The 21,706-nt window shown below is 40.5% G+C and overlaps 1 protein-coding gene across 2 annotated transcripts in view; it reads left to right on the top strand.

Annotated features, from left to right (window-relative positions):
• Positions 1-21,706, top strand: part of arid4b (AT-rich interaction domain 4B) — a 172,844-nt gene that overhangs the window by 19,756 nt on the left and 131,382 nt on the right. For both annotated transcript variants that reach the window (XM_060852551.1, XM_060852544.1), the window contains exon 3: positions 9,445-9,555. In XM_060852551.1, coding sequence (XP_060708534.1) covers positions 9,445-9,555 — 111 coding nt within the window. The remainder of the gene's footprint in view (positions 1-9,444; positions 9,556-21,706) is intronic.

Here is a 21,706-nt window from a genome sequence, read left to right as displayed (position 1 = left end):
TCTTTATCCCAATATGCAAAGTACACTTGTTGATATGTTGACAGTTTCTATCATGAGTCACCCTCCGATCCAGTAGAAATGTTGCTGCTTTTGTTTTTTGCTTTCTACTCTTTCACTCCATTCTTGCAGGCCATTATCCTTTCAAAACACTCTACTCATGGGATGTGGGCATCACTGGCTCAGCAGGCATTTACTCCATATCCCTAGTTGCAGTTGAGAAGGTGGTGGTGAGCTGTCTTCTTGAACTGTTCTATCATTGTGGGCATCTAACTGATGTTTGGACTTGTCGGTAATTTTCCTGACAAAGCAGCTAAGAATGAACCTTCGATTGTCAAGGGCAGTGGGCAGAAGAGGTTTGTTGTTTCTTAGTTTTAAACAAGATTTTCATTCGTGCTAAGATGATTCCAGTAAACTTGCCTCATGAACTGTCCTGCACAGTCATGGTAATTTTTAAACCTGATTTATTTTTATTTAAAAGCTATTATATTTTTTCCCTGTCCCAATAGAGGCTGCTTTTGTTTATTCTTTGCACTCTCCTCCAACCTGCAGAGATTGCTTACAAATGGGGATTTTGCTCTGTGTACGCTCGTCAGTGATGGTAACAAAATAAAGTTGAGGTGATTCTTTATAGTTTATAGCTGGGTCTGAAGTATCATTGATGTTCACTTCTGAAAATCGCATGTTAGTGTTTCATTCACACTGATGTAGAGCTGTTTGTAGCTGGAATACTGGGTTGGAATTGGAAAGTTATCTTCATAGTTTGAATGGAAATGTTTGCTACATGACTTTCTTGAAGCTTTTTATTAGTTTTTAAATATCTAACAAAATCCACATTTGTGTCTTTAGGGGGAGGCACGGTAGCTCAGTAGTTAACACTGTAGCCCCTCAGTGACAGGGACCCGGGTTCGATTCCAGCCTCTGGTGACTGTCAGTCTGTGTGGGTTTCCTCCGGGTGCTCCAGTTTCCTCCTACAGTCCAAAGATGTGCAGGTTAGGTGAATTGGCCATGCTAAGTTGCCCGTAGTGTGAAATGCATTAGTCAGGGTAAATGTCGGAGAATAGGTCTGGGTGGGTTGATCTTCAGAGGGTCAGTGTGGACTTGTTGGGCTGAAGGGCCTGTTTCCACACTGTAGGGAATCTAATCTAATCTAATCTCATCTAAAAGTTGATAACTGTAAGAAAAACAAAACTTGAAAGTAAAATTTTAAAAATATAGATTTTGTTGTTGGAAGGTGATAATGCATTCCAGACCTCTTTGTCAACCAGTCACATAAGGCCCTGAGTGTATCAATTTACATCATGGACATGCTGCTGCTCATAGTATTCCCAGGCTTGGACAGCATTGATAGGGGCGTCGCTAGTCATGTGTAATGACTCCTTCTGCCTGAACCTGTTAATAATGGTCACCCTGGACCCTTGACAAGGTGGTCCTACTTGTGGGGACTTCTTCCTGTAATTAATCAACTGTTTGGACTTGTAGTGACTGCCTTATGGGGTGCATGTGTCTGAACCCAGATTTCTGACCCAGAGGTGAAGACATTTCCCCAGCGCCAGATGACCTCTGACTTTAGACATGTGCAAGGCACCGAAGCCCTGTACCTCCATGAATAAGTCTGACAGCATCTGTCGAGGGAAATGTGGATGCACCCTGATTGAGTGAGTATTTCCTAGAATTTTCTGTATCTATTCAGTAGTAAGTGGTTTCTATTTATCTGATTTTTGCAATCAACAACAAGCGGGTACTGTGATTGATCACAGTCCAGGTGACTAAAGAAATCTTGCAATTTACATAGATTCATTAATCCTTGCTGCGAAATATGTACATTTTAAGAGGAAAGTGAAGTGGGGGCTGGATTCAAGTGTTTCCTGCTCAAGAGGTGTGTCATAGCTGTACACATTGATTAAAACCCGCTACACTGGGGAATCGCTGATAGCTATTGAGCTGTACTGCAATAAGAGTTTGTATCTTTAACAAGGGTGAGAAGATTGGTTACAGGTAATGCAATTACCTCTTAATTGGTTCCTCTGTGCTAAAATTTGCGTATCGTAGATAATTTGAAACCGCTGCAGCTTGGACAGGGCGAGCACCAGCCTACCGTTTCACTAATGTAGGGAAAAAGCATGTTTCCTTTACAAGCCAATCACATGATTCCCCAACAATGCAGTCATCCTGCGCTGTATCTTGATGTGGTGCTCACTATGTAGAGATGTTCTTCCTGAATTACTGTGCATCCTACTCTTAGGTGAGTTCTGAATGAGATGGGAAAACTCTGATTGTGCCAACCCCTTCCACACAAAGGAAGGGCAGCATGTGGCTCACTGACTAATGCTGCTGCCTCACAGCACCAGGGACCAGGATTCAGTTCTTGCCTTTGGTGACTGACTGTCTGCATGGAGTTTTTGCACATTTTCTCCTACCTGTATGAGTTTCTACCAGGAGCTGTGGTTTTTTCCCAAAGTCTAAAGATGGGCAGGTTAGGTGAATTGGCCATAGTAAATTTGGGGTTACGGAGACAGGGTGGTGTCTGGATCTGGGTTTAGGTGGGATGCTCTTTGGAGGGTCAGTGTAGACTCAGTGGGCTGAATGGCCTCTTTCTATAGGGTCCTATGAATCCTTGTCGATTTAATTAGACTTTTGTTTGAGAATGATATATTTACTTTTAATTCCCATTTCAATAAAATTAGTCAGCAAATTGTTTGGCTTCTTCAATTTTTTAATGTCACTGTATTGTTGCTTTTCTCAATTGAGTTTGGAAAGGAATTCTTAGAAAACCTCTGGCGGATTCATTTCTGGGGGGATCTGTTTGAAAACATGTCTGTGGCATGTAAATAACAGATATGTGGGTTGGTTGATATGGCACAAAAAAATCTGTGGTCTGAAAGAACCAAATCTTGTGCACCAAAAATTGCACAGAGTACTCTGCTCAGAATTTGCATTTATATAGTTTGATAAAATGAAGGCATACGATTGTTGTTGTTCTTGGCATTTTGCAAAAATGAATGACAATCACTGGTCCATTGTATTGTGGAAAGTTAACAGACATCTTGAGTGATATGATGTAAACTTACATGTCTGTGACTGCAAAGTTATTGGAAATTTTTTCTACAATTACATTCCATCCTGAGATTCACCCTCATTGGTTTGCCAAAATAGTGTTTTAATTGGAATTCTGTGATCTGAATAGTTAAAATTCTGGGTTAAAAATGCAGTCTGTTAGATCAGCATTTAAATCTTCATGGAAACAGGCTTCTGAAAAGTGTTGAATCCTCTAGATGAAGGACTCTGTTAAAATCAAGTAGCCATTTCGTATTTTCAAAAATTGAATTAAATGAAAGAAGTGATTTTGGAGCTTCCAAATTGTGTTTGGTTTCTAGAGTTGCTGTTTTGGATTATATGTTGTAAACTGATGCACACTAAATTTGAAATATACCAGAAAAGTCTCCCTGTTCTGTAATTAAAAAATTATAATCAGTTCCTTGCCATTTCACACCTGCATCAGTCTGCTGTTCATGTGAATCGGACTGAATACACAGAATTAAAGACTTAATGCTGTTCATTCTGAAATTTGGTTGGATATGTTTGTGATGCTGTATAAGAACCATATACAGGTCACATTGGGAGAGAGGAATATTGGGAAAGATATTGTCTCTCAGCAGATATTATTTAATAAGTGCAGAGAGTTCCTTGACTGCAGTTGTTGTGGGTATGTTTGGCAAGTTGGTTTGCAGACGTTTTGTTCCATTTCTTGGTGATATTCTTAGTGCTGTGGAGCCTCCTGTGAAGTGCTGCTGTCCGGTGTCGATTGGAATTTATTTGGGTTGTTCCCATTGCTTCTGGTTACCGGTTCTGGTTGTTCGTTGCAGTGGCTGATTTTATACTGAGTCTAGGTCAATGTGTTTATTGATTTAGAGTCCATGGAGGAGTGCCAAATTTTCTAGAATTCCTCCGGCTATCCTCTGTTTGGCTTGTCCCATTATTGTTATGTTGTCCCAGTTGAATTTGTGGTCCTTGTTGCCTGTGTGTATTAGCTACTAGGGACAGTTGGTCATGGCATTTAGTGGCTAGTTGAGATTTATGAATGTGGACACCTAGTTGTCTACCTGTTTGCCCTTTATCATGTTTCGTGCAGTCCCTACTGGGAATTTTATGCACCATGTTTGTCGTGCACATGATGGGCATTGGGTCTTTTGCTCTGGTGAGTTGTTGTATAACTATTATTTATGGATGACATTACAATAAACTGCAATTTCTACACAATGCAGTACAGATTGGGCCAAATAGAAAATGTGCTTTAATGCTGATGACAAGCCATTATGTGCATTGCTTATTAAATTTAGATTGATGCCCTTAAAACTTGAATTTATGAGTTATTGAAATTTTTGTTTTGGTAAACATATTACTAGTTTTTTATAATGACTGGAGCGATGCGTAGGAAAGAAAATGGAATGTGCTCAAAATTTGCAGTAACACCAATGAGCTTCAAGGGTAACATTTTATGCTTAAAGATTATTTATCATGATTTTAGTTTGAAAGATCATTATGTTAATCATTTCTTTTTTCCCACCCTCACCTCAGCACATTGTTAAATGATCTGCCTGATAAGACATAAATGCATTCCAGTAATTAATGGAAGCTAAATAAAACTGTCACATGTTTCCTGTGGTGAATGACATTGTTGAGAACTCATCATTCTCATGTCCATAAAGAAATTAAGAAGTTAATTCAGAAGGACCAAAATGAAGAAATTTTGAAGCATCTCTCAAAACAACCTGTGAACATACTCCATATATTTTTATTGCCTTTAAACATTTATGCATCGATTTGAATGTATTTGTATTCATTCACAGGGTGTATGTGTTGCTGGCTGGGTCAGTATTTATTACCCATCCCTACTTATACTGTCATAGAGTCATGGAGCACACAAACAGGCTGTTCAGCCCAACTTGGCCATGCTGACCAGATATCTGAAAGTAAACTTGTCCCATTTGCCTGCATTTGGACAAGAACCCTCTAGATCTTTCCTATCCATGTGCCTGTCCAAAGGTCTTTTAAAATGAGGTAACTGTATTTGCCTCTACCACTACCTCTGGCAGCTGGTACCATTTTTGTACCACCACCCATGTGAAAAAGTTGCCTCTCGAGTCCCTTTTAAACTTTAGCCCTCTCACCTTAAGCCCATGCCTTCTAGTATTCCCCCACCCTGGGAACAGACCTTGCCTATTCACCTTATCTATGCCCCTCATTATGATGTAAACCTCTATAACATCACCCCTCACCCCCCAAATGCCTTGGAGGGAAAAAAGCTGCAGTGTATCCAGCCTCTCCTTATAACTCAAACCTTCCAGTCTCCGTAACATCTTCATAAATCTTATTTATGTCCTTTCCAGTTGAATAACATCCTGCCTTTGGCAGGGCAACCAGAATTATAAGCAATACTCCAATCCATGAGAAGATGGTGGTCATGAACCATTACAACCCATTTGGTGTAGGTTTGCCCACAATGCTGTTATGGAGAATGTTCCAGGATTTTGAACCACCAACACTGAAGGAATGATTGATTTATTTCCAAGTCAGGATGGTGATCCCCTTGGAGGGGAACTTGCAAGCAGTGGTGGTCCTATGTATCTGCTGCTGTTGACTTTATAGATGGTAGTGGTTGTGAATTTGGAAAGTGTTGCTATCAGAATCTTGGTGAATTACTGCAGTGAATCTTTTAGGTGGTACACATTGCTGGTACTGTGCATTAGTGCTGGAAGGATTGCATATTTGTTGATGTAGTACCAACTAATAGGCTGGTTTTTTCCTGGATATTGTCGTGTGTCTGAGTGGTATTGGCACTGCATTCATTCAGGCAAGAGGGGTGTGTTCCGTCACACCTCTGAATTGTGCCTTTGAGGTAGTACAGAGACATTGAGGAATCAGCACGTGATTTTGCTGAAACAGAATTCCTAGGCCGACTCTTGCAGCCGCAGTATTTATATAAATCTCTGACTGTACAGTTCTCCCTCAGTACAGGCACGATAGTGTCAACTTTGAATTTGTGCTCAAGTCTCTTCAGTGGGCGTTGAATGTCTGACTTTGGCAAGGATGTTATGAAATAAGGCAAAACAAATAATTCATTGAATGGGGTTTGGAAAATGGCGGAGGCATGTAACAGATATGCACTGTGACTGTGACTGTAACTGTTAGGTTCCCTTCTTGAGATTCATGTATGATGCAACTGTAATACCCGAACTTCTGAGAACAGCCACATTTGAGCAAGTACAAACTTTTGGAGAATCATTTAACACTCTTCAAGATGCTTGTGGAGCGTGTCAAGCAAAGCTCCCTGAACAAGGGAACCATCTTCCCTTTATCACCAGTCAGTCATGCACACAAAACAACCCCTGCCACCCATAAACTGGGTAGTTACATTATTCCTTAAAACAGTGTGTGAGTAGGTTTTTCCTTAAAACTGCAGCATTTGCAGAGATTTTCACATCCTGCCCACAAGACTGAATACACCCCCCCCCCCCTCCCCAGACATCCAAATTCTTACATGTCAACCACTAACATAGGAAACAGAACAGTCATGTTAACATCATTATCCTGGCTCCACAATTCAAATAAAGTTTATACAATAGGATAATATGTGTTGTGCACTTTTATGGGCCACTGTGTTTCAGATAATGTTGAATACCTGTCGATCAACAATAAAGTAAAACCAAGAACTGCAGGTGCTGAAAATCTGAAACAAAAGCAGAAATTGCTGGAGACGCTCATTCGGTCTGGCAGCATCTGTGGGATGAGAGGGCGGGGTTGGCATTGTGGACTTAGTGACCTTTCTTCAGAACTGAAATTCTGAGAGGGGCGGGGGTCACTGGACCTGGTCTGTTGACTCTGCTCTCTTTCCCCACTGATGCTGCCCGACCTGCTGAGTTTCTCCAAATGAGTTACCAGGGGAAGTGGTGGAGACTGGCACAATTACAGCATTTAAAAGGTATTTGGATGCATATATGAATAGGAAGGGTTTGGAGGGATATGGGCCATATGCTGGCAAATGGGACTCGATTTAGATTCGGATATCTGGTTGGCATGGATGAGTTGGCCTCTATGACTATGACATTGTATTTTGGTCGTATTATAGAGGAACATAATGAAGACGAAAGGAGTGAAATTTATTGCACATTGTTAACTTGAAACATTTTTGAAGGGATTTTTATTGGAGGTATTCCTCGGACAAATTAATGCAGGAAAGAAATTCTGAACGTTTGCACTTTTTTAAGATCAGAAGTCCATTGTCTCTTAAGTGGATCTGAGTCCACGAAAAGATCAGCTATGATCTTATTGAATGGCAGAGTAGTCTCAAAGAGCTGGACAGCATTCTCCGCTCCTATTTCTTATGGTCTTTTCTGAACAACGTCTGGTTATGCCGCTGTAACTTGCCTTTGTTTTTCTCAAGGTGCCATATATGCTGATGTTCTCCTTTGTGGCTTAGCATACCCCACTTAAAAATTTTTGATATTAGACCCCACTTAAAGATTTTTGATATCAGGTGATTCAGTTTTAGCCAATGACAATGAAAATTCTTAATCAATCTATGCTCCATGTTGAATAAGTTTACAAATTATAGCTTTAAATTTGTAGGTGAGCATGATTTATTTCTCATTTCTGAAGTCCCACTGTGTTTCATCATCTTAGTGTTTCAACAAATGGTGTTGGTGAGGCAGTGATTTTTGATTGGTTCATTCATGTGTTCTTATTGCTGTACTTGAATTGATGCGGATACCAGGAAATGTCTAGCGTTTTGTTCATTGTGGGTTTCTCTAGGTGATGAGCAAGTTGTTAATTTTATGGAAAATATGTGTATCTACATGTCAAAAGAATTTTGATTTTTTCCTTGGCATTCATTGCAATCTGACGTTTTCAGATTCATAGGAACCGTTCTCCCAATGTAAAATGTCAGTTCTTGTCTTGGCACTGCACATTCCATTGTTTTGGTTTCTTCATTTATGGTAAAATTAAGTTGCTTGAATTTTTATATGTTGCAAGTTGGCATTGATGATAAGGCAAGAGCTTGCAATTTTGCAGCTTATGTGCATTAACATGGTTTTCCAAACAAACCTAGAGTGATAAATGGGGCTATTTCACAGCAGCCTTGAACAGAGTTCCATGTTGGACTTGAATACCTATGCTAACTTCAAATTAGTGGCTTTCTTTTTAGAGTAACTTTGATTGTGGCCATTTGTGAAGGCAGGAAGAAAACCCAAGACTAGACAGTGTGATCTGTTATTCTTTTTCTCATCATATCTGTGCCCTTGTCAAAATTCAAAGTAGGTTTAGAACACATTTACACAACGTGAACAGTATGACCCTGGAGCCTCTATCCTGAGCTTGGCAGCTGTTAGTGTGGCGTTAGGACTTGCTTACGATGTAAAGCTTCTTTGTTGCCGTGTGTCTGTGGTATCACCTGGGTTTGCTCAGCCTGCATTGTATTCAGACCCAATGCAAACAAGAGGCAAAAAACAAATCAAAATCGCAAGCTGATTTTCTGGGTTCTGCTTCAGTTGATTCCTGGATCATGTATGTAAGTAGTCTATTTGTAATCCTGAATTTGAATGTCCTTCTGTGTCAGTGATTGCTGACATCCATTCTGAATGCTTTTGTCAGTGCAAAGATTGAGTCAAAAATCTAGTAAAGTGTATAGTCTTGTAACTATAGCTGATCTGAATATTTGGAAATGGATGAGGTTATCACCTGAACTCTGTTCAGATTGCTAACAATTTGCAGCTTATCCTGAACATTTCTTGGTGTTCAATGTTCTCTCTGTAAAAAGCAACATAATACATGTGTAACTTAATGGTACTGGGGTAAACACAGATCAGTTATACAGTTATAGCTGACTGAAGGTTTTGTCTGGATCCCCTTTCGTCTTAATACACCTTTTTTGTGAGAGGAATGAGAATCTTCATCTGATGGGAGGACAAGACCTGAGACTGTTTTTCCTTGTTAAAAAGGTGACAAAATAGAAATGTAAGTATCAAATAAGCAATTGGTTTTATAGTTCGCCAATAATGTTGCATAGTCACAGTTTGTCTTGACTGGTACTATACCACAGTTACTTATTTTGCTTATTGTGGCTGCATGATCTGTTGATGTTTCATCACTTTGCAATATAAGACATTATTTACAGCTTGCATTTGCAGGGAATTGAGTATGCGCACTCTCGGTTGTTGCTTTGATTATTCCATCACGATGAATGGGAACCTGGCATCCCAAGTTGCAGTAGGTCATTGGCAGTGTGCCATTCTTGGTGGCCTGGATTATGTTCTCCCTTGTTCCCTGTTTATTTTAATGTTTTAGAAGCCGTGTGTGTGCTGTGTTGTCTACAGATATCATGGTACTGTTTAATCAACGCTAACCATATCCACAATTCTGACATTTGTTTTCATTCTAATTTTGAAGGCGATCGATGAGCCTCCATATCTGACAGTTGGAACTGACGTGAGTGCGAAATACAGAGGAGCATTCTGTGAAGCCAAGATCAAGACAGCAAAAAGACTTGTCAAAGTTAAGGTATACATCTTTTTGATAATTAGAGTAATGGTGCCTTCACTTTTCATTGCTTAATATGTTTGTATTCATAGCACTGAGAGAGCTCTATTGAAATGTGGCTCACAGTAAAAAATGGAATGGAGGATCTGGATTAATATGGTAAAAATTTGCAGGCCAAGCTGAAGAATTTGTTAGCACTACAGTGAGAAATGTTGCTGTCACAGAAATATTTACAGAACTAATCAAAGATCTTTTATTAAATATCTGGAAGTTCTATAGTTAGAGCTCTGTGTGTGAATGAATGTGAATATTAACAAATGTTTAATTGGGTTATGATTATTATGAGCACTCTGACAGGGAATCTTGAGATTGTACACCATGACTTGCCATGATTTATGTGGATGTATTTGAGAATTGCATCTTCCCAGACCTCCAGTGTATCATTAATTATGGATTGTTATACTTGTGTTGTCAATATTACAAAGAGTACAATTATGTGATACTTGTGTGGTGTACTTTTGTATACTTAGATACCAATCTTGCATTTTGTATAGTCTACAAAATCTGCTTTTACCAGGAAAATGAAATCAAGCCTTCATGACTGTCAGTGGAAAAGCAACTGTTTTGTTGCAATGATTATATGAGGTGCAGGTCATGTTATAAACTATTCAAGTTTTGACCTTGGCTATAGGTTTATTATTATGCTTATCCTAATTAAATAAAAATAGCAAATGGTTGATAAGTGTCAGTATAACTTGAGACGCTGCAGAGTAATCATACAATTCACAACAGGATATCAGCAGGATTGTTTAAGATCGTGATTTGCCACTGAAAATAAATTTCAGAAAATTGGAGCGTGCATGTGCTCAGACAGGTAGGGCATGACTGATCTGATGGGCAGTTGACTTCCTGAACTCAAACTTTTACAATTACAATACCAAGTTCTAGACTTAAATGTATAGTAGCATAACCGCAGTCTCTGGGGGAAAAAGTTGGTTGATAGGGTCAGTGCTCAGAAAATCAGTTAACTCAGTCAAACCTGAATCCTTATTTAAAACTCGCTCTCTGCAGCAGCACCTGTGACTTGAGATTGTGGAAATTGCTCCATTGCTTACTGTTGGCCCCAAATCTCCTTTTCTAATTAATCACACTTTTTGGTCCAAAGTTGTGGTGTTTTGATACAAATGATCACTCTGAGAACAGCCAATAAGATGGTGTAGTGGTACTAACTATCGATCTGCTCATTCAGTAGATAATGGGCTCAAATAGTTGAGAACGCTTTTTAAAATTTATTCACAAAAAGTGGGTGTCACTGAATGAGCCAGCATTTCTTGCCCATCTCTCATGCAACTTGAGAAGGTGCTGGCGAGCCAAGCTCTTAAACTAAACTATTGCAGTCTGTATGGTATAGAGACATCCACAATGTTGATGGGAGTTCTAGCAATTCCTCGTAGTGAAGTGACAGCCATGTTGTTCCAAGACAGAATGTTGTGTGACTTCTGCTTGTAATGCAGATGACGGTGTTCCCATGTGTCTGCTGTCCATGTGGTTGTGGGTTTAGGAGGCTTGATGAGTTGCTGATGCACCTTTTGTGACTCTTCAGATGCTGAAGCAATCCATGTCCAGACTTTCCTGCACTTGAACACTATCTAGACTTAGTTTGACGAGTGCCAAATAAGATACATGTGACCATCTTCAACAAAAGATCATCTAACCATTGTTCCCTGACATTCAATGCATGAGGATTGCTGAATCCTTCTGTATGAATATTGCAGAAAGGTTACCATTGACCAAAAAGTGGTCAAGTCATATGAGTTCTATGGCTGCACGAAATGGTCTGAGGGTGGGAATCCCTCCTGACTTTGCTCCTTGTTCTGCCTTATCTAGCTGACCCACCATCTTCAAAGATCTGTTAGCATTCTTCCCTAAGGTTTTTCACTTCATCTTACTCTTCCAGTCTACTCATTTATTCTGTTCCCCTCCCCAAATGCATAATGTCACTAATCTCTGGATTACATTCCATTTGCCACTTTTCCACACTCCACCCAATCCTCATATCTCTTCACCCTCGACTACTTGATCAGTTTGTTGTTTTTTATGTAAATTTGGTAATTATGCAAAACACCCAAATCATTTGATATAGAACCCAAACAGCAAGGGACCCATCACTGAGCCCTGTGGATCACTCCTGGAACTCAATTTTCATCTGCAAAAACAGCCAGAGACCGTGACCTTTGTTTCTTGTCAGATTCACCTATATCCCAGGGGCTTTACTTTTTCTGATCAATTTGCCATGTGGGATCGTGTCAAACACCTTCGGAAGCCTAATAGCCATTGCGATATGTTCATCAATCCTCATTGTTAGCACTTGAAAAAATTCAATTTAGTTAACAAGACATGACTTTGCCTTCACAAAGCCATGGGTTGCCATTACTGAATCCATGCCTTTTACAAGTAATAGTTAATTCTTCCTCTCCACATTGGTTTCAGTAATATCCCTACTAATGAGGTCAGATTATCAGCCTATTAATTATTTGACCCAATCCTGTACTGAAAAATGTGTTGCTGGAAAAGCGCAGCAGGTCAGGCAGCATCCAAGGAGCAGGAGAATCGACGTTTCGGGCATAAGTCCTTCTTCAGGAATGCATTCCTGAAGAAGGACTTATGCCCAAAATGTCGATTCTCCTGCTCCTTGGATGCTGCCTGACCTGCTGCGTTTTTTCAGCAACACATTTTTCAGCTCTGATCTCCAGCATGTGCAGTCCTCATTTTCTCCCAATCCTGTACATTTGGATTAATGTTACAGCATTTGCCAAACTCTAATCCACTGGTACCTCAAGTATCAAGTACACTCTATTGGGAAATACACCCATGATCTTGGTTTCTTCTAAAAGCCGAGGATTTAATTAATCTGACCGTAGAGGTTTATCCAGCAGCTTAGATGGACAGAGTTTGTTAGGTGCATCCAGGAGAGCATTTTGAAATAAAATGTAAGTAGTTCAACTAGAGAAAGGACCATAATAAGGTTTATATTGAATAACGAGCCTGAACCAGATGATATAAGTTTCATGGGGGGAGCATTTTGGAAAGTGTATATAGTTCTGCAAGTTTGAAATGGTTATGAATTGAAAATAAGACCATGTTAGTAGTCCTCAGTTGAACATGCTATATTAGGTGAAGGCTAAGTGCATCAGCATTCGACAGCAGCTGGAGAAATTTAAATTGGGAATGGCTGTTTGAGGTTAAATCTACATCTGACATGTGGGAGCGTTTTAAAGGCCAGTTGATCAGAATTCAGGACTAGCAGGGAGGATGGCTGAATGAAGGAACCCTGGATGACCAGAGATATTCCAAGTTTTTTAGTCAAAAAGAAAAAGGAGGCATTTGTCAGGTTTTGGAAACTGAAATCAAAAAGTCCCTTGAAAAATATAAAGGTAGCAGGAAGGTAGTTAAATAAAGAATTAGGAGGACTAAAAGGGGCCACGAAATGTCATAGGTGAGTAGGATTGAGGAGAATCCCATGGCATTACATACTAGGCACATGATGGTTGCCAGAGAAAAATCGGTCCAAGTCAAGTGTAAGAGAAAAATCTACAGTAAAGGGCAGGACTGTTAGGAGCATTGATACACCGAATGATCTTGAAGTGCACTGCTTTGGTCCCTGAAAGTGGCAATGCAAGTGGATAAGGTGGCAAAGAAGGCTTATGGTATGCTTGCCTTCATTGGTTGGGGCATTGAGTTTAAAGGTTGGAAAGTCATGTTGCAGCTGTATAAAACTTTAGATAGGCCACTTTTGGAGCATTGTGTATCGTTCTGGTCACCACACTATAGGAAGGACCTGGTGACTTTGGAGGGGGTGCATAAGAGGTTTATCAGGATGTTGCCTTGATTTGAGTGTAAAGACCATTAGGAGGGGTTAGTCGGAGTTAGACTGCTTTTGTTACAGTATCAGAGGGCTGATCTGATAGACGTATATCAAACTGAGGGGCATGGATAGAGTGGATAGTCAGAGTCTTTATCTCAAGGTGGAAATGTCAAATACTAGGGGGCAAAGGTTTAAGGTGAGAGGCCAAAATTCTAAAGGAGATGTGCAAGGCAAGTGTTTTTTTGCACACAGGTTGGGAGGTGCCTGGAACATGCTGCCGGGGAGGTGGTAGAAGCAGATATGATAGGAACGTTTTGAGCCATTTCGACAGACATATGAATAGGCTGGCGATAGAAGGCTACAGACCAGGTGCATGAAGATGAGATTAATTTAGAATGGCACCGTGGTCAGTGCAGACATGATAGACTGACAGGCCTGTTCCTTGGCTGTCCTATCGTATGTTCTATGTCCACCATCAACGAGGTCAGTCCTGCCCTTTGTTTCCCTTTCTCTAATGCTTATTTTGTGTTTGTAATATTTCATACTCCTTTCGAGGCAAGTAGCCCTCCAGCAAGAAACATCTCTCCTGATTATCCAAAACCTGTCTAGCTATCGACAAGGCATAAATCACGAGTATGACGGAACACTCCTCACTTGCCTGGATGACTGTAGGTCCAACAACACCCAAGAAGCTCGACGCCATCCTGGACAAAGCAACCAGCTTGATTAGCAATCTACAAACAATCCCTTCATCTCAAATGCTCAGTAATAGCAATGTCTACAATCTGTAAGATGTGGTGCAGAAATTGACCAGAGATTGTTTTATAGCCTTCTAAACCCAAGATGACTGCCATCTGCAAAAACAAGGGCAGCAGATACATGGGAATAACACCTGCAGGTCTCCTCGAAGTCTCTTACCATCCTGATTTGGGAAATATATGAACTTTTCTTCAGTATCACAAAGTCTAAATTCTGGAGTTTCTCTGAGTCTACCGACACAAAATGAAAGCAGCTCAACCCTCCCCTTCTCAAAGGAAACAAAGGACTGACAATAAATTGTGGCTCAGCCAGTGACACCCATGTCCCATGAATAAAGATTTTATAAAATCCCCTTTTACTCTAATGTAAGCATCATGCCTCTCTTTTGTAAGCATGCAGACAAAATGCTGTTTAAGAATTGTGCCAGGTTTTCTGTGTCAATGTCCAAGTTATCTTCTATTTTTCTGATGGGCCGAACACCTTTTCCTTTGTCATGCTCTTGCTTTTAATGTAGCATTTTTGGGTTGTTGGTCAATATTTTTTCATATTCTCCTCGTTTCTGATTTCGCTTCATGCTTGTGCTGAATGAGTTCCTCAAAGAATGTCCTATGCCCTTTTGTTTGTTCTTCATCTTATGTTGTTGATTCTGCATAACTACAGAGCTCCAAATTTGGCAAGATTACTTTTTCTTTGTGGGGATACGTCTACACAGTCCCCTATTGAAAGTCACTTTTGAATGCCTCCTCCTGGTTTGTCACTGACTTTCCTTCAAGTATCTGACCTCTCATCTGTCCGCTTTGCAAAGTTTTCCTGCCCTGAATTTAGAACATTTATCCCTGTTCTACCTTTGCCCCTTTCCAACATTATGCTAAATATAATTGCATTATGATCACTTTGTCCAAAATGGTCACCCATTTCTGCTTCATCCACCTGCTCAGCAGCATTTCCTAAGAATAAATATAGAATTATTGCTTCTCTTACTGAATTTGTTACATGCTGTCTTAAAAACAAATTTTTTGAATGCAGTTCAAGAATTTTTTTTCCCTGAACCTGCCTTGACCTTGCAACTTACCACAACACTTGGAAGAATTGCAAACTGAGAGGAAGACGTTGTGGAATTCTGAAAGGACAAATTGATGGTGTGCATGGATGGATGACAACTAAGTTCCTTGCTGTGAAGTATGAGGTGATGCACCTTGGTAGGAAGAATTTTGAAAGACAATAGCAAATATAGGGTACAATTTTAGAGGGGCTTTAGGAGCAGAAGAATCTTGTCTGTGCGTGAATCTTTCAAGGTGGCAGGAACGAAGGAGAGAGTAGGTAATAAAACAGTGTCCTTGGCTTTATTAATAGGGGCATAGAGTACAAGAACAGGAGGTGATGCTGAACTTGTTTAAGCTATTTGTCAGTTCTGAACTGGAATATTGTGTATAATTGTGGGTGCCATGTTACAGAAAATGTGAATATATTGGAGTGCAGAAGAGATTTATAAAAATAGTTCCAGGAATAAGCAACTTCAGTATGAGGATAGGTTGAAGAAGTTGGGACTGTTCTCCTTGGAGAGAAGGCTAAGAGGAGATAGGATGAAGATTTTCAAGATCGTGAGTGGGCTAATAGAGTAGATAGGGAGAAGCAGTGCCCACTGGTAAAAGAAACCTAAACAAAAGAAACTCTTTCACAAAGCAAGTAGTCAATGCAAGTAATACACTGCCTAGAAAAAGGATTGAGGCAGGTTTCAATTGAGGTATTCAAGAGGGCATTAGATGAATATTTGAATAGAAATGGTATGCAAGAGAATGGGGATAAAGCAAGAGATTGGCACTAGGTAATGCCGCTTGTATGAAGAGTCATTGCAGACCCAATGAGCCAAATGGCCTGCTTCTGCACTGCAACAGTCTGTAAAGTAGGAACCATTGCTTCCACTGTGCACTATTGATGGAAGGGCTGAATATTTAATCTAGTGCCAGTGAAGGGAGTTGCTTTTGTATGTATGCTACAAGCTGTTCTAACCAGTGGAGAAATTTCACCTTTTTAAGAGAATAAAATTGGAGATTAAAAGCTGATCTCTCCAAGCATGTCCACAAAGCTTTTGGACTTGGTATGCTTTCCTTTATTGGGTTGAGGAGAGATTAACAAGGATGTTGCCAGGGTTGGTGGATTTGAACTATAGGGTGAGGTTGACTAGGCTAGGGCTGTTTTCCCTGGAGTGTCGGAGGCTGAGGGGTGACCTTACAGAGGTTTATAAAATCATGAGGGGCATGGATCGGGCAAATGAACAAAATATTTTCCCTGGGGTGGGGGAGTCTGGAACTAGAGGGCATAGGTTTAGGGTGAGAGGGGAAAAATAGAAAAGAGACCTAAGAGGCAACTTTTTACACAGAGGTGGTACATGTATGGAATGAGCTGTCAGAGGAAGTGGTGGAGGCACGTACAACTGCAACATTTAACAGACAGCAGGCCTGGATGGGTATATTAATAGGAAGGATTTGGAGGGATATGGGCCAGGTGCTGGCAGTTGGGACTAGATTGGGTTGGGATATCTGGTCGGCATGGACACGTTGGACCGAAGGGTCTGTTTCTGTGCTGTACATCTGTGACTCTGTCAACTAATACATCCTTTTTCTGAAGGACCTGCCACTTGATTTGATCCAAATACGCGTGCAACTCTCATCCCAAAGCATATGGTTAACTCAACAGTCCTACTGAGTGATCTAACAAGCCTTTCAATTGTGTCAGGTACAGCTGTAATAATATCCACATCCAAGTAATGGTAGAAAAATTGCTTCAGCTTCCAAGTGCTGTAAAATGTGAGCATTTGAACAACGTGGTGCTATAAGGTATTTACAGTGCAGAAACAGGCCATTTGGCCTACTGATCCACATGTGCATTTATTCTCCCTGCACCACTTCTCTGTCCACCTTTATCTATCCCTTTCGACATAAACATCCTGTCTCTCTGTCCCATATTCCAGTCTCCTTTTGTGCATCCACCTGGTATCCAATACATTCATGCTATTCCTCTCAAATAGCTTTTTATTCGTTAACTCCACAAACACACTCTGTTGCAAAGTCTGTTGATCTTTTCTCGTGTTCTTATTTCTGACAGTAGGTCCATGAACTTCTGTAAAAAGGTCCGCATTTATGGTCAACGTACTGCAGTGGTTTTCCATCTTGTTTTGTATGATGTCTGACATGGAGATGGCCACTTTGAACACCTACCATCAGGTATTCTGCGTGGGTTTCCTCCCACAGTCCAAAGATGTGCAGGGTTGGTGAATTGGCCATACAGTTAGGTACATTAGTCAGAGGAAAATGGGTCTGAGTGGGTTACTCCTCAGAGGGCAGGTGTGGATGGGTTGGGCCGAAGGGCCTGTTTCCACACTGTAGGGAATCTAATCATTTTGATTTACAGGTGAATCATCAACCTGTTTGTCCATATTAGCAACATAGCTTCCGCATTCTAATGTCACTAACACCTGGTTAGAGATCCCCAACACCTCTGACCAAGAAGTAAGGACGCTATTATTGTGCCACAAGGCCTCCTGGGTAAAGTAATATCTTTTTAGATTTCCAGTTACATGTTTATTTGTGACTACCTTGTTTACAACAATAATTAGTAGCGGGGTAGGCTATGTGGGTCGTTGACACTGCTGCATTATTTGGTGATGATTGAGGTACCATGGGGTCAGTGTGGATCACAGCAATTCACAATGTGTCAACAATTTGAATTGGGAATTAAAAGTAATATTTTCAATTTGCTGATGGCACAAAACTAAGTGAGATTGAGTGGAGAGGTGTTCAATGAGCAAATGGAGTTCAAGGCAGCTTAGCCAAGTTGAGTAAGTGAGCAAATGCATGGCAGATGCAGAATAATGTGAAGAAGCCTGAAGATGTCCAGTTTGGTATGAACTACAGAATGGCAGGGTATTATTTAAATGGTGATAGACTGAGGAATTGTAATGTATAAGGCCAGCCAGGTCCTTTTGTACAAGAGTCAATCCAAGCCATCATGCAAGCTGTTAGGATTCATTGTAAGAGGATTTCCGTACAGGACCAGCTGTACAGAGTCTTGCTGAGACACACCTGAATTTCATGCAGTTTTGGTCTCCATGCTGAAGGAAAGATATATTTGCCATAGAGAGATCGCAGTAGAGGTTCCCCAGACTGATTCCTGAGACAGGATGCTTCCCATGACAGGAGAGATTTGATTGACTAAGCTTGTATTCACTGAAGCTTAAAAGAATGAGAAGACATCTTATTGAACCACACAAAATTCTGTAAGGTCTGGACAAACTCTGTGGGGTTGATATTCCCCCTTGCTTGGGGATGGGGTGGCGGAGTGACAGAGAAAGGGATCACAGTCTCAGGATACAAGATAAACCATTTTGGATTGAGATGAAGAGGAATGTCTGGTAGTGAGATTCTCTACCCCAGAAAATTGTGGAGGGTATGTCATTGAATATGTTTAAGAAAGAATTAGAGTTTCAGAGATTAAAGGCATCAATGGTTGTTGAGGAGAGTGAGAGCATGGAGCTGTGATCGGAATTAGGCATGGTCATGTTGAATGCTGGAATAGCAGGAGAGGATGAATGGGCCTACTTCTCCTATTTTTCCAGTGCTTCTCTGAGATCATGTGATCTGGTTTGCCTCCATTCCACATTCCTTCACACTGTAACCTTTGAATCTCTTATTAAGCAAGCTATCCTAATCAAAGTTAAAAATCCCACAACACCAGGTTATAGTCCAACAGGTTTAATTGGAAGCACATGAGTACATTGGAGGGACATGAGTACAGGTAAAGGTGCCTGATGAAGGAGCAACGCTCCGAAAGCTAGTGTGTTTCCAATTAAACCTGTTGGACTATAATCTGGTGTTGGGGGATTTTTAACTTTGTACATCCCAGTCCAACACTGGCATCTCCGAATCATATCCTATCAATTAATAACTTTCTGTGATTCACATACAGGAGGCCTGGCTTCAAATCCCACCTGCTCCAGAGCTATGTCATAACATCTCTGAGCAGCTTGATTCGGAAATAACTGCTCCATTTGTCCATTCTCTTTAGGATCCTACAAAGATAAGATTATATTCTCATAATTCCGTTTCCTACCTGTTTTTGTCATTGACAGGCCCTTGAGTCATAGTCATTAGAGTTGTACAGCGTTGAAACAGACCCTTCAATCCAACTTGTCAATGCTGACCTGATTGATATCTTAGTGATCTAGTCCCATTTCCCAGCATTTGGCCCATACCCATCTAAATCCTTCCTAATTACTTACTTGTTCAAATGTCTTTGAAATGTTGTAATTATTACCAGCTCCACCACTTCTTGTGGCAGATCATTACATACATGCACCACCCTCTGCGTGTAAAGGTTGCCCCTTGGGTCCCTTTTAAATCTTCCTCCTCACATCTTAAACCTGTGCCCTCTAGTTTTGGTCTCCCCTATCCTGAGGAAAAGACTTCAGCCATTCATCCTATCCATATCCTTCATCATTTTATAAACCTCTGTTAGGTCACCCCTCAGTCTCCAATGCTGCAAGGAAAACAATCCCAGCTTCTTCAGTCTCTGCATATCGCTCGAACCCTCCAATCTCAACAACATCCTTGTAAGTCTTCTCTGAACCCTTTCAAGTTTAACAACATCTTTCCTATAGCAGGGAGATCAGAATTGTAAGTATGAGTCCAAAAGTGGCCAAATCAATGTCCTTTACAGGTGCAAAATGACTTCCCAACTCCTACACTCAATGCACTGACCAGTGAAGGCCAGCTGCCTTCACCATCCTATCTACCTGCAACCCCACTTGCAAGGAGCTATGCACTTCCACCTCTTTATTTGGCATCAATCTCCGAGGGCCCTGCCATTAAGTCCTGCCCTGGTTGCCTTATCAAAACGCAACATCTCGCATTTATCTAAATTAAACTTCATCTGATCAAGGTCCTGTTATACTCCTGAGATTACCTTCACTGTCCAGTACACCACCAATTTGTGTCATCTGCAAACTTACTAACTATGCCCCCTACATTCGCATCCAAATCATTAATACAAAAACAAAAATTAGTGGACCCACCGCCGATACTTGTGGCACACCACTGGTCATAGGCCTCCAGTCCTTAAAAACAAACTCCCACCACCATCCTCTGTCTCCTACCTTCAAGTCAATTTTGTATTCAATTGGCATTATCTCAATCAAGTCAGTGAGACAAAAGTTCCCACGCAGAAAGGCATGTTGACTGTCCCGAATTAGTCTTTACCTTTCCAAATGCATGTTAATCCTTGTCTTGTTCAAAGTATAAACATATTCTTTGTCTCCCATAATAAAGCCTTCATTTTCTTGAGGAAACCTGTAAGATACTCATAGACTATTTAATTTTTCCTGATTGTTTATCCTCTCATTTCTGTACCAGTACAGATCTCCTGCATCATCTTGAGTGCCTCCATATCATTTTATAATAATGGGCACCAAATTGTTTGCACTACTCCAGGTATAACCAGAACTCTACAAATTAAACAAACATGCATCTGCTTTTCAATTGTATTCCACCAAAATGAGCCCAAGTGCTTTAATTTAACTTAAGCTATTAAAAGTAGCAATTTGTGTACCCATATCCCCAGATCCCTCTAGTCCTCTCTCCATGCACACTATCATTTCTGAGAAGGACACTCATGAAAGCAGAATACTGAGGATGCTGAAAATCTGAAATGAAAACACAAAATGCCAGAGAATTTGGCAGATTTGGTAGCATGTGTGGAGAGAAAAGCAGAGTTAATGTTTTGAGTCCAATATAATTCTTCACAATAGAGTCCTATTAGATTTGAAACATTGACTCTTTCCACAGATGCCGCCAGACCGGTTGAGTTTCTTCAGCACTTTATGCTTATTTCTAATTTCCAAGGAGTATGTGATCACCAACTAGGGTGATCTTTTTAAGTTGAGAGGAGAAAGATTTCGAAAGGACCTGGAGGACACCTTTTTTCACTGAGTGTTGTTCATAGGTAGAACGAATTGCCAGAGGAATTGGTAGATGCAGGTGCACTTAGAACATTTAAAAGACATTTGGACAGAAATGAATAGCAAAGGTTGAGAGGGATATGGGCTAAGTGGGATTAGTTTTAGTTTGGGAAACTTGGTTGGCATGAATGAGTTGGATTGAAATATCTATTTCTGTGTTTTGTAACTCTGACTGTGACCTTGTTCTTTCAGCCAAAATATATTAATTCACATTTATCTGTGCTGAAGTTCAATTGTCAAGTCTATGCCTGTTGAGCAGATTTTGTTTTGCTGTCCCATTTTCCCTTTTTTTTTATTAACTGCAATTACCAGTCAATATCCTCTACAAGGTTTGAACCTACACCTTAGACTCCTGGGTCCAAAGTCATTGTCCAAATCATACACCATATTGACCCAATCAGCAAACCATAGAATCATAGAAAAACTTAGGTTGAATGACCTCTTTGCATGCCTATCACTTATGTGCCAGCTGAATAAACAGTCCGGCCATTCCAAATCTATTTCCGAGCACATAATCCTTCACCTCACAGGTTCCA

Source organism: Hemiscyllium ocellatum, chromosome 3 (assembly GCF_020745735.1).
Source record: "Hemiscyllium ocellatum isolate sHemOce1 chromosome 3, sHemOce1.pat.X.cur, whole genome shotgun sequence".
Classification (NCBI taxonomy): domain Eukaryota; kingdom Metazoa; phylum Chordata; class Chondrichthyes; order Orectolobiformes; family Hemiscylliidae; genus Hemiscyllium; species Hemiscyllium ocellatum.
The sequence above is the reverse complement of the archived record's forward strand: the minus strand, read 5'-3'. Positions and strand labels throughout refer to the sequence as shown.